Genomic DNA, 13703 nt, shown 5'->3' with positions numbered 1-13703 from the left:
TTTGTTTATGCTCCCATCTGAGTTACGTTTTAGTTTAAAAACCCACTTAAGACCAATGGGTTTACTTCCAACAGGGAGATCAACAAGACTCCAAGTTTTGTTCTTTGTTATAGACATGATCTCCTCTTCACACGCATTTCTCCACTCTTGCGATTTGTTTGCTTCTATGAAATCACATGGTTCTTCATTCAACATTAGTAGAAGCTGTTCTCCTTCTATTTCTGCGAGTAATACATAGTCACTTAGATAGGTTGGCCTTGTAACTTGTCTCCCAGACCTTCTTAGCAACGGTGGAGGTTGTGGCTGCTCAGTTTCAGCATTGTTAGTCTCGGATTCGTCAGCTCCTTCTGCTTCCTCTCTGTCGGATCCATTCTCAACATCTCTGTTTTCCTCTGTTTCTTGATTAGCTCCATTATCATCAATTCCATGATTACCAAACTCTCCAAGACTGAATATGAAAGTTCCTGTTTCTTGACTAGTTTTCTCGGAGTCTTTCCACTTCCAACTTTTGCTTTCATCGAAGATGACGTCTCTGCTTACTGTGATTTTCCGAGTGGTTGGATCAAGTAGTCTGTATGCCTTTGACCCAGGTTCTGTCCCGAGATGTATGAGAACTCTCGATCTATCATCAAGTTTTCGTAAATGTGGTCCATCAACTTTGGCATAGCTAACGCATCTGAATACTCTCACATGCTCTAAGTTTGGTTTCTTGTTCTTGAATGCTTCATATGGAGTTTGGTAAACTAAGGCTCTAGTTCCTACTCGGTTTATTAGGTATGTTGAGTGCCTGACAGCTTCTCCCCATAAATAATTAGGCAAACTCATATGTTTCAGAATGCTTCTAGTCATCTCTAGCAAAGTCCTATTTCTTCTTTCAACCACTCCATTTTGTTGAGGGCTATATGGTGCGGTTAAATGCCTGTTGATCCCTTTTTTTTCACAAAAATCTTGAAATTCATGAGATAAAAATTCACCTCCTCTGTCTGTTCTCAATGTTTTGATTTTTTCACCACTCTCTTGCTCAACTCTTTTCTTGAAGTTCTTAAACTTCTCAAATGCTTCTCCTTTCTCTTGTAACAAAATTGACCACATGTAGCGAGAATGATCATCTATTAACACGAATATGTACCTCTTTCTAGCAGCTGTAGAGGGTGATATAGGACCGCAGAGATCACCATGCACCAACTCAAGAATGTGTGATGCCCGATACACAGTTTCTTTTGGAAACGTCCTCCTTGTTTGTTTTCCAAGTAAGCAAGATGGGCATGTTTCTTTTTCTTTTGGAGCAGTTGGTATTCCTTTAACCATCTCTTTTGCAACCATTGTTTTAAGTGTCTTAAGATTGATGTGTCCAAGACGAGCATGCCATATAGTTGAATCACTTGATGTTACAAGCTGTAAGCAGTTAGTTTCTTCAACTTCTAAAATTACCTTGTACAATCGATTTCTTGATCTTGTTGCTCTTACTAGCAAATTTCCATCTCGGTCATGTAGAGTTAGATACTCTTCTTTCATCCGAATGTCACACCCTGACTCAGTGGCTTGTCCTAGGCTTATGATATTACTCTTGAGATCGGGTATGTAATACACATCTTCTAGGATTTTTCTTTCACCAGTTTTAGTCAAGAAGAGTATCGAGCCCTTTCCTTTTATGTCAATACACGAATCATCTCCGAATCTTACTCTACCTGTGACCCTCTCATTCATCTTGTAAAACCAAGCACGTTGTCCTGTCATGTGATTGCTCGCCTCATTGTCAAGATACCAAGTTTTTTCAGAACACACTTCAAAGTTTTTAGGCATCACATTGTTTTCATTCAAGTATACTACTTCGTGCATCATAAGAGATTATGCGTCTTCAGTATCATCTTCCTCTTTCTCTTGTGTCTCTTGAAGCTTGATCAATTTTAAAAGCCTATCCGGACAATTAGAAGCATAATGCCCTGTTTTGTCACATCGGTAACAAGTCACTTTGGGCTTGTCTCTTTGAACAAACTCTTTCTGCTGATATCCATATTCTCTGGATTGGTAACCAAATCTGCCTCGGCCTCTTCCAAAACGACCGCGGCCTCTTCCTCTGCCTCCATCTTGTGACTCTGAGCTGACATACATGAGTTTGCTTTGATCTTCCTGTGAGTCTTCTTCATCGCAAACTCTATCTTCGTATGTTTTGAGTCTTCCTACAATATCTTCGAAGGTTGTTTGCTTGAGATCAAGAACTTGCTCTAGGGCTGCGATTATATGGATGTATTTCTTTCTAGGTAAGCTCTTGAGAAACTTCTTAACAACCTTTGTTTCTTCAATATTTTCCCCTAAGGATGCTGCTTTTGTAGAAATCTCAGAGATTCTCCCTGCAAAGTCATCAATTGTGTCACTTTCTTTCATCTTCAGCCTATCAAACTCATTCATAAGAGTCTGTAATCTTGCTTCTTTCACTCGTTCAGCGCCAAGGTTTCTGGCTTTTATGCCATCCCAGACACCTTTTGCAGTTTCATGTTCTCCAACTTGTAGGATCATCGACTCTGGTATAGATTGGAACAATAGAGCACGGGCCATATCATTCTTCTTTACGTCGTTGGAACCGGGATCGATTGTTTCCCACACCTCATGGACTCGGAGGGCTGCCTTCATCCTCATGACCCAAACTGTATAGTTGGAAGTTGTTAACATCGGACATTTTATAGATGAGGATCCTCCCTCGTTTGGTTTGTTACTCGTTGTGGCCAATTCACTCATATCTCACACGTTTAGAAACAAAGCTAGATAGCTCTGATACCAAATCTAGAATTGAATAATGTGAATAAGAAGTTAAGAACACGTTTAAGAAAACACCTTCTCTATTAACTTTAGAACTAACTCAAACTAAAGTTCTTCTTAATCTCTCAATTCTCTTAAGCTATATCACAACCCGATATATGCTTATATAGTAAACCTCAAAACCCTAATCATAACTCGACTAGGATTACATTAAATCTTATAGATAACTCCTAAAAGATCTAGCCTTATCACTTCATTAAACCGTTACCTTGCGGTTCAAGCAATTGTCGGTTTACTTCTCAAGCTTAAACCAACAGTGTAGTGATTACCTCAGCCACTGACTTTAAAAAAAAAAAGAACAAGACTTGAAATAATGATATATAATCTGTATAAATAAATAAAAACCTAAAAGAGAAGCATGTGACGGTGGATGGTAAAAGCCGACAAGTATTAGGTGAAGACGAGCCATCGTCGTTTTCCATATCTCACACGAATGTTCGTCCGTTTCTTCAACATTTTGCCACGTGGTTTTCAATTTTTATCATGGGCCTATCTTCATTATTGGGCTTTAAAAGCCTTCTTAAAGTCTCCTTGTCTATTGGCCTGCCATGTGATAAAAAAATACTCTAATTTTTAATGAAAACCCTACTTAGTTTGTACACATCAACTTCAAGAAATCATTAATCTCTTACCATATTCATCGTTTATGTTCAAATTATAGTTGGTTAGAACTTGGAACCATGCTTTTTTTTTTTTTAGTTTCTAAACATTTTCTTCATTTGCCCTTTATCTAATAGTCTTATCAAGATATTATTGCTAAAGTTCATCACTTATAAAAACATGTTACCGAACTTATTGATATATTAATGAAATATCCAAAAATGTATGCAAATCCATTAAAGTTAGTTCGAATATGTTATGTTAGTTTGGCTTGGTTAAAAAATAAATCATATGATATTGAATGAGAGAAACTCATTGTTTTGTGTTTATGTATATATTTCTTGTGAATAATGATTCATTAGTTTACCAAGTACTCGTCGAAAAAAAAAAAAGTTACCAAGTACTAACCAATTCAAAAATAGTTCATAGTATGAATCATGACATAATGAACCATTTTTTTGAAAAAAATGTTGGTTCATTGTTTTTGTGTAAGTAGGCAGCTATATGCCGGTTATACTATTTTCGCAGCATTCTCTTGTTTTATTAGGATTGGAACTTGAAAACATATATAACACATATTTTTAATAGTTTTCTCATATATCAAAACATATTTTTAAAACCACTAATTTTAGTTTATTTAGTATGTGACTCAAAATTGTCCACTAAGCAATCTTATATCTACAAAGATATAAGATAATTTGTTATATCTACAAAGATAATTTATGTAATTTAAAATTCTTTCACCATTAAGCATATTTGTGCAAGATAATGTCTGTATTGGTATTTCTAATCATTTTTTTCCAAAACAAAAATCTAAAATGATTTAATTGTTATAGTATAATACAACCAAATAAGAATTCAGACAAGATAACACAAAAACCCAGAAAAACTAAACCGCTCGCTACCATATAGCCTCCTACCCTCTCCTGGACCTAACTTTATTATTGGGTCCTTTTTAATGTCTTCTCTAATTATTGGGCTTTCCAAACAATGTTGATATGTATTTTGTGTTGGGGTCCATGTGGAATTTCAAAATTCGAAAATTCAAACAGGCTACAAAAAGTTCAAATTAAAGACATACAAATCTTATCTTCATTATTTTTAGATTTGACCGTTTAGAAAACAAGAACCAGACCGTACCGAACCAAATCCAGACGATTCCGTAGCGGCGTTAAGCTATCTATAAACCGACCGAACCACACAGGCACAAAAATCAAACCTTCTAGAAACCAAAGAGAGAGACATTTATTCTCTAATTCATTTTCCTATTTTGCCCCTACCGATATTTTTCTTCTTCGTCAGTCGTCTCTCTCAGCTCTTGAAGTCTTGGTCTGTTGGCGAATTTTCAAGCAGCTTTCTAATTTTAAACTGAAATTTCATCTTTGGAACTTTGAATTCTCTCATCTGAAACTGAAGGAGAAGGAAGATGACGACTATGGAGAGTTTGATTGGGTTAGTTAATAGGATACAGAGAGCATGTACCGTACTCGGTGACTATGGTGGTGGAACTGGAAGTAACGCTTTCAATTCTCTCTGGGAAGCTCTTCCAACCGTCGCCGTCGTCGGTGGTCAGGTGATTTCTCCGGTTGAAATATCTTTGACTTCTTCCTAGGTTTTCCTCTGTTGACTCTTCAACTTTCTTTTTTTTTGGGTTTATGCAGAGTTCTGGGAAATCTTCAGTTCTTGAGAGCATAGTTGGGAGAGATTTTCTTCCTAGAGGATCTGGTTTGTGAATTTTTAAACCTTTTTTCCATTTTCTCTTATGTGTTTGTGTATAAAGCAAGGAGCTTTGATTTTTAGGAAGAAGTATTGTTTGTGCAGGTATCGTTACGAGACGGCCTTTAGTGTTGCAGCTTCATAAGACGGACGATGGAACAGAGGAGTATGCAGAGTTCCTTCACCTTCCCAAGAGGCAATTCACAGATTTTGGTATGTACCTTAACATTTGTGTTTATATATGTTATGTATGTTTGTTCTGCTTCTTTCCTGTTTTCTTGGTTACTTATGGTTCTGGCTAGAGGCTGTAGTGAAAGTGTTCTTTGAAATTTTACTTGAAATTTTTGATGTTGCAGCTTTGGTTCGCAAGGAGATTCAGGATGAGACTGATAGAATCACAGGGAAGAACAAACAGATATCTCCAGTTCCTATTCACCTCAGTATCTACTCTCCAAATGGTATGATATAATCTCAGTCTGTCTCCTGTAACATTCTTGTTTGTGGATTTAACATTGACGTTTGCTCCTTTTTGTGGAAACAGTTGTGAATTTGACCCTCATTGATTTGCCCGGTTTAACTAAAGTGGCTGTTGGTATGTTTTTTTTATACCTCTTCTTTGGGTTTCCATTTCTTTATTATTTGATGACTTTATTATGTAACTTATTGATACTGCCTCTGATTTCCAGAGGGACAGCCGGAAACCATTGCTGAGGATATTGAATCAATGGTTCGCACATATGTTGATAAGGTGAGAATTGCTAGATCTTTCATTTTTAAACTGATGTTGAGCGTGTCTAATTTTTCCTTGTTTTAACTTTGAAACATTTCACAAATGCAAAAACGTTTTACGACTTTTAAACTATATGCTCAAGTTCTAGTTGCAGATGGTTAAATTTTCTTTCTAGTTCCAATAGGTTAATTCTGTCTGTTTGCAGCCCAATTGTATCATATTGGCTATATCTCCTGCCAACCAAGACATTGCCACATCGGATGCAATTAAGCTCGCAAAAGATGTTGATCCAACAGGTTTGTTTACTATTTTGTTGCCTATGCTCGATATATATGATAGGGAGTACTGTATTTTGATGATGAAATAAGTTTTTGATCCTCTCAGGTGAGAGGACATTTGGTGTTCTTACCAAGTTAGACTTGATGGACAAAGGAACTAATGCATTAGAAGTAAGCACCTCTTCATCTCTTTTGGTTCATGTGTCATGCTCCACTTTAATGATTATACATGACTGGTACTGTGTTCCAGTTCGTACTTTTATTTTGTCTTTAGAAATTCTGATCTAACATTCAGAACTGCTTGCCTTAATAAGGTTCTTGAAGGAAGATCTTACAGGCTGCAACATCCTTGGGTTGGGATAGTGAACCGTTCACAAGCAGATATTAATAAGAATGTCGATATGATGCTTGCTAGACGCAAGGAACGAGAATATTTTGACACCAGTTCTGACTATGGTCACTTAGCCAGCAAAATGGGTTCAGAATACCTGGCAAAGCTGCTCTCTAAGGTGTGCAATCAAAGGCTGAAATGCTTGAGACTTTATCGTATTGTTTATTTCATTGTTGTTCAATTGCTCTATGGTCTTTGTTTTTTAATGCAGCACTTGGAGTCTGTTATCAGGACCCGTATTCCAAGTATATTATCCTTAATAAACAAAAGCATTGAAGAACTTGAAAGAGAGTTAGACCGAATGGGTCGGCCTGTCGCAGTTGATGCTGGGGTGAGAGAGTACATCTGTGTGAAACTATTTCTCTTCCTAAAGTTTTACGTTTTTTGATATGTGCTAAATCTGTTGGTCTCATTCTCAGGCTCAACTATACACTATATTGGAGATGTGCCGTGCATTCGATAAGATATTCAAGGAACATCTGGATGGCGGGTAAACATTGTTACTAATCTTCCTGTGGAAATCTTTTGGCTTAGGTTGATTATTTTTGTTAACCTCTTAATTACATTGTAGGCGTCCCGGTGGTGACCGTATCTATGGAGTCTTTGACAACCAACTTCCAGCTGCACTTAAAAAGCTTCCTTTTGATCGCCATCTTTCTCTACAAAGCGTGAAGAAAATCGTGTCCGAGGCAGATGGCTATCAACCTCACTTGATTGCACCAGAACAGGGTTATCGCCGTCTAATCGAAGGGGCACTGGGTTACTTTAGAGGTCCAGCCGAAGCTTCTGTGGATGCTGTAAGTTATTCTACAGTGTCTCCTCACTTTCCTATTATATATACAAGACCGTAATGAGTTTGGCGCAAATGCAACAGGTTCACTATGTCTTGAAAGAGCTTGTGAGGAAGTCAATATCAGAAACTGAGGTGAGATCTTTTTCAACCTATTAATGTCCTCAAGACTGGTAAAATGAAATATTAGGGTTTGAATGTATCTCCCTTCCCTGGTGGCACAAATGCAGGAGCTAAAGCGTTTCCCTTCGCTGCAAGTCGAGCTCGCTGCAGCAGCCAACAGCTCCTTGGAGAAATTCAGGGAAGAAAGCAAGAAGTCGGTAATTCGACTTGTTGACATGGAATCTGCGTATCTAACAGCTGAGTTCTTCCGGAAACTTCCTCAAGAAATGGAAAGACCAGTACTAACCAACAACAAAAACCAAACTGCTTCGCCTTCCCCTGCAACATTAGACCAGTATGGAGACGGACATTTCAGAAGGATAGCATCAAATGTATCCGCGTATGTCAACATGGTTTCGGACACACTTCGTAATACCATCCCGAAGGCTTGTGTATATTGTCAAGTTAGACAAGCCAAGCTCGCGTTGCTCAATTACTTCTACTCACAGATCAGCAAGAGAGAGGTAAACTTAAACTGTCTGAAATCTTAATTGGATTCTGTGCTCTGCGTTTCAAATCTTATATTTGGTCGGAATTTTGACAGGGGAAACAGTTGGGACAGTTACTAGATGAAGATCCGGCATTGATGGATAGGAGACTAGAGTGCGCGAAGAGGCTGGAGTTATATAAGAAGGCAAGAGATGAGATTGATGCTGTTGCTTGGGTACGATGATAAACCCAAAGTGTGTGTTTCTGGTGATGGTTGTTTTTAATGAGTAGAGAGAACTAAAATTCGTGTGTTGAGTAAGTTCGTTGGCTATGTCTTTGTATATGAATATGATCATCAGACCCTGTTGAGAGAGAGACTCGAGACGTTGTTTTGTACTAATAAACTTATCATTTCTATTTAAAAACGCCATGGCGTTTTACTTCATGAATAGTAGACTGCGCGCCGTTTCATGGGACCCGTCTGTAACTAACTACTGGACTGGAAGGAATACCGAAAACTCCGTGTCGTCCCACTTTGGAGGACTGCTCGCCGTTTAAACATACACGTTGCCACCGTAAGCAGACTACGCGCCGTTCTTTGTTTGGTATCACTATCAATCTTCACCTGAATCTTGTTCGCCTGGACTTGTGCGTGATTCATCGTCACATCTCCTTGATCATGGAAACTCCTGTTGATGCTCTGATTAAGGTATTGTTTTCACCTGTGTACCTAATTTCATCGTTACTGCAACTAATAAAAGTCTTGGTCTTTTTTTCCTAAATTCAAGGATATTGTTTATTTGGTTACAGGACGAACATGAAAGCCCTAGGTGGAAGAAGTCAACGGTGGTTTTTGTGTTGGGTAATAGTAATTCTACTCTGTGTAATCATCGTGCTTTGCTCTTGAAAGTTGGATTTTGTGGTGTTGAATGAATGGTTGATTGATTCTAGGAGGTCCTGGAAGTGGCAAAGGTACTCAGTGTGCTAATCTTGTGAAGCACTTTAGCTATACCCATTTTAGTGCTGGTGATCTTCTCAGAGCAGAAATTAAGTCTGGTTCTCAATTTGGGTATGTTCTGCTTCACTCAATCTCATGTCTCTCTAACTAATTGCTTTGTGTGAAGTGAATCTTTTGTATAACTAATTGCAACAGTTGGTGAAGTTTCCAGTTTCTTTTTCTGTGGATTTTTTCAGAGCCATGATCCAAAGTACGATTGTTGAGGGGAGAATTGTGCCTTCTGAGATCACAGTGAAACTTTTGTGTAAAGCTATGGAGGAAAGTGGTAATGATAAGTTCCTTATTGATGGTTTTCCTCGCAATGAAGAAAATCGGATTGTATTCGAAAATGTTGTAAGGGTCATGTTCATGTTCATTCTCTTGATCTCATTGTTAATTGACTTCTCGTTGATTCCTATTAGAGTCTAATCAAGTCCTACTTGTCTTGTTAGGCCTTGGTTTAATACTTTCTGGATCTTGACAGGCTAAAATCGAGCCTGCTTTTGTTCTCTTCTTTGATTGTCCAGAAGAAGAACTAGAAAGACGCATTATGAGCAGGAACCAGGTTGGTATTTTACTTGAAAAAATCATGTCTAGTTCGGGTCCGATACCTCTTTTACTAGTTGTTTCTTGGTTATGAAGGGAAGAGAAGACGATAATATAGAGACGATAAATAAGCGATTTAAAGTGTTTGTAGAATCTACCCTCCCTATTATTAGCTACTATGAATCTAAAGGGAAACTTCGAAAGGTCAGTTTGGTTCTCCAGTTCTCTTCCATGATCATTACTACTATCATATGTTGTTCCTGATTCTTGTTTCTGATTTCTCCAGATCAATGCTGCAAAACCCAGCGAAGAGGTTTTCGAGGCAGTCAAAGTTCTATTTGCATCTTAAACTTGACAAGGTGTAGCTCGTGATCATCCAAACATACAGTTTTCTGTCTAGTCCTTGTAGTGCATTATTGTTTGGTCTTTGTCTTTGTAGCATGACTTGGAATCACCAAACAGAACAAAACAGAGACTCCAAAGTCCATGTGCCTTGTCGTATACGAAACTAAGTTTACAGATTCATGCTTGTTTCAGTGTTTGTATATGTAATTATCTCTACATTTTACATGTTCTCATTATACGAGAAGCCAAACTTTCGTCGTAATAACCATATTTTAGCTAAGAAGCTTGTTTAGCTTGACTTATTAATCAAGTCCACGAAGTTATCTCATCAATTTGTTCACAAAGACTTGTCGTTATATGATCACGCGTCTACTTCAGAACCAGTTTAGAGTTCAACGTATAACAACAACAAACTTGCTATCACCATATGAAATCATGACCGTCCATCTCTTCCAGCTTACAAAAAGATATATATACATACTTAATTCATAGGTTTTTTTACAATTTACACACACCACACACGAGAAGACTCAAGAGTATCTCGTTCGTTCTTATATCATCAGTATATCACTTGTTAATACTTTTTTGTTGGAGGATGTTGACTCAATCTGTGTTTAGATTTTGCGAATATATCACCGTTTCTGTATTGGTTACCTCCGTCGCGGTCTTCTCTGTCCGACTCTTGTTAAGATTCGCCACTTTTATCGTCACACGTCCATGGCGTCGCCACCGCACATTCACGTTCCGCCGGTGGATAACGGCGGCGAATGACCATTCGTCTCCGCCTTTCTGCGCCGTGTGTTTACAAGAGGCAGAGGAAGGAGAGAAGATGAAGCGATTGACGATTTGCCGCCACTGTTTCCACGCGGATTGCATAGATACATGGCTCAGTGAAATGTCTAAGTGTCCGTTGTGTAGAGCTCAGATTCCTCCGTTACCGCCGGCGAGTCCTCTGCTTTTTCTGTTTTTTCCGTCCGGTGTGATTGATTTAATTAGCAACAAAGAATCTCGACGCGTGGCTCTCTAATTTCGAATTCTCTATGTTTCTTAATTCTCTGACGTGTCAAAATTTATTAGGTGCTTGTTTACTTTAATATTTAGCTTAACTCTTCCTATACGACAAATAGTTTAACATAAAAAGGTTAAAACTTGATATAAATCAAGAAGGTTAGTATGTGTCTATATATCCATGTCCCTTTACGTAAGCTTTTCATTCTTTGATAATGTTTTTTATTGGTAGTTTATTTTGTAATGTTTCGCCTTTTCTATTACGTAAACTTTAATTTTAAAATGTAAATCTGTACATCTTTTTTTCTTTACCTTAGTAAAGTGACCATTATCTCTATTCACTCAAAACTGTATCACAAAGTTAATGGGCCTTCATGTGATATCTGTTTTCCAAGTTTCACGTATACAAGTCAGGCCCAAGCATATACGTAACAATCAGTGTGATATGTTTTTTTTTTTTTGGGTATCAATGTGATATGTTTATTTGCTATCCAATATCTACCACATTCATTGCAGAGACTACTAATTATATGCATTTAAGATTACAGTGTATTGAGATGTACTAGAATCTTAAATTCATATGTTTGGTAATCTGTGAAATGAATGTGGACAATGTATTTAAAGTATCATGGAATTGTTCTTATGGATTGCTATATATCACGGTCCACGGACTTCAGCATTTGAATTGAGGTGGGTCTTTTTCTAATGTGTTTTTTGTATTTTTCCAAAGTTAAGAAAAAGGCAAGTTGATGACGCAGCTAAACATATGAAGAAAAAGGACCGAAACAGCCAAGAAACTCACGTGGAGATCACTAACATATGTGTCCATACCTACATTTTGACAAGACATAATTCATACATATTTTTATAATATTTTGTTTGTCAATTTAACACATATATTAGATATATATGTTTGACAAATAAAAAGAGAGACTAATACATTTTAAGATGACCAAATTTTGTGAACCAGCCTGGTTTTAGTCCTCTTTTTGAGTTATTTATAGTCTAGTTTTTTTTCGAACTTGACTTATAAAGCTCCGTAGAAACATGTATCTAGCTATTTGAGCATGACATATGTTAAAGTGGTTTATGATATATAGTTTGCCATTGTGTCATTATTTAGATTCAAATTTGGTAAAAAAAAGACATTATCTGGATAATAATTCTGATTAAGATTAAAGACGCTTTCTTTGTTGGTAATGGGGGATTATTAAGGTCAGCACTCAGCAGCATCTCGACTCTATTATGGGCCAAAAAACATCGACTTATATAATCCCATACCCTTTTCTACTCTGTTTCTCGCTATTATATCTAAGAGGACAAAAACATAAACAAAAAAAAGGACATCGACTTAAATAATCACATACCGTTTTGTTTTTTATCGACCTTAATTTTCAACGTGCTTCTTCAGTATGATGTTGTGGCACACGTATCTGCGTATATTCTTCAACAGTATAAGTTATACTTTTAACAATTAGTAGACAGAAAAAAAAAAAAAAAAAAACAATTAGTAGACTCCACGCTTTCCACGTACGTGCAACAACAACTAGTGGGAGTGACGGTGGGACTCGAGTATTGGAATACCACTTTGATTAAACCTAAAAATAATACAGTTTTTTTCTTTTTCTTTTTGCCAGCATTGGAAATAGCAATTTAAAAAAATATATAGCAATTTAAGGAAAAATTATGGCAAGTAGAATTATACTAACAAAAAATCACTTAAAAAGGAGAACTATTATCACGTAATAAGTAGAAGAAGAAAAAAATTACAATAGGTTTTTGTCTTTCTGTCATCTAGTTTGGTGGTTGTGTACCATTATTACTTTCAACTTTCTCAACGGAGTTCGAACCCTAATTGGGGTTTTTGTTTACTTTGATGATGATTTGAGACCATACGGCCAGATCAACTCTATATCATATACTATTTATTGGTTTCTACTGAAAGAAGGAACACAAAATCGAAAGTTTGTTGTTTTTATTATCTTTTTGCTGTGTTAATGAGATTACAAGCATGAGTCTTTATTTATACAACTTTCGGATTTAACCTAGAGTATCCTTGACTCTCTTAGCTGTCTGTTGACTGTCACGTGGCGTCACTCTCGTCACACGATCCAAGAACCTCAAAACGATTCCTCGTCGTTACGTCCGTACCACCTGAGGATAAGGATGGCTCGACGCCAACTCTGTTTTTGTCTCTTGTTGCAGGTTGCCGTTGAGGAGGTTTCTCTGCTTTTGCATTGTGTTGGACTTGGGCCTGTTTCGGATTGGGCCTGCTATCAGTCTTTGGGCCTGTGTCATTGATACTCCCCCTCAAACTTGGAGGAGGTGGGAAATCGACGCCAAGTTTGAATCGCAGAGATTCGAAAGGAGCAGTGGCTAGAGACTTTGTGAAGATATCGGCGAGCTGCAAGTGACCCGGTATATGATTCACAATGAGTTCACCAAAAGCAACCTGCTCACGCACATAGTGATAATGTGTGGCGAAGTGTTTGGTGCGAGGATGAAACGCAGGATTTGCCGTGAGATAGACAGCCGAGAGGTTGTCACAGAAGAGTTCCGGTTTCTGAAGTTGCGGAACACCCAAATTTCGAAGCAAATTAACGAGCCAAGTGATTTCAGAAGCTGTCTCCGACATTGCTCTGTATTCAGCTTCAGTGGAGCTTTTGGCGACTGTCGGTTGCTTTCTTGAGCACCAAGAGATTAAATTGTTGCCAAGGAAGGTACAGAAACCCATAGTTGAGCGGCGTGTACCCAGACAACCTGCGTGATCGCTATCACTATAAGCCCGTAGTTTGCAATCCGTTGCTTTGTTGAATGCAATTCCCATTGTTGTTGTGCCTTTTATGTAGCGAAGGATTCGCTTGAGAAGATGAAAGTCTGACACGGTTGGTGCG

General features: G+C 37.7%; 3 protein-coding genes across 3 annotated transcripts; all 3 read left to right on the top strand.

Annotated features, from left to right (window-relative positions):
• The first annotated feature begins 4510 nt into the window (after positions 1-4510).
• LOC9314390 (dynamin-related protein 1E) lies at positions 4511-8358 on the top strand. Its single transcript, XM_021025116.1, has 15 exons — positions 4511-4990; positions 5079-5142; positions 5239-5346; positions 5490-5591; positions 5675-5725; positions 5820-5881; positions 6069-6159; positions 6248-6312; positions 6456-6650; positions 6744-6863; positions 6952-7022; positions 7104-7329; positions 7407-7457; positions 7553-7948; positions 8029-8358. Exons 1-15 carry the CDS (start codon positions 4844-4846, stop codon positions 8155-8157), a joined length of 1878 nt encoding a protein of 625 aa, XP_020880775.1. The 5' UTR covers positions 4511-4843; the 3' UTR covers positions 8158-8358.
• A 95-nt stretch (positions 8359-8453) lies between these two features.
• On the top strand, positions 8454-10063 carry LOC9314389 (probable UMP-CMP kinase 1). Its single transcript, XM_021025117.1, has 7 exons — positions 8454-8622; positions 8724-8775; positions 8865-8982; positions 9108-9264; positions 9395-9475; positions 9553-9660; positions 9743-10063. The coding sequence occupies exons 1-7, from the start codon at positions 8593-8595 to the stop codon at positions 9803-9805; spliced, it is 609 nt and encodes a 202-aa protein (XP_020880776.1). The 5' UTR covers positions 8454-8592; the 3' UTR covers positions 9806-10063.
• Positions 10064-10292: 229 nt separating this feature from the next.
• LOC9314388 (putative RING-H2 finger protein ATL36) lies at positions 10293-11146 on the top strand. Its single transcript, XM_021025118.1, has one exon. It carries the CDS (start codon positions 10397-10399, stop codon positions 10826-10828), a length of 432 nt encoding a protein of 143 aa, XP_020880777.1. The 5' UTR covers positions 10293-10396; the 3' UTR covers positions 10829-11146.
• The last annotated feature ends 2557 nt before the right edge of the window (positions 11147-13703 follow it).

Source organism: Arabidopsis lyrata (genome assembly GCF_000004255.2).
Source record: "Arabidopsis lyrata subsp. lyrata unplaced genomic scaffold ARALYscaffold_5, whole genome shotgun sequence".
Classification (NCBI taxonomy): domain Eukaryota; kingdom Viridiplantae; phylum Streptophyta; class Magnoliopsida; order Brassicales; family Brassicaceae; genus Arabidopsis; species Arabidopsis lyrata.
This window is presented reverse-complemented; position numbering and strand designations above follow the sequence as displayed.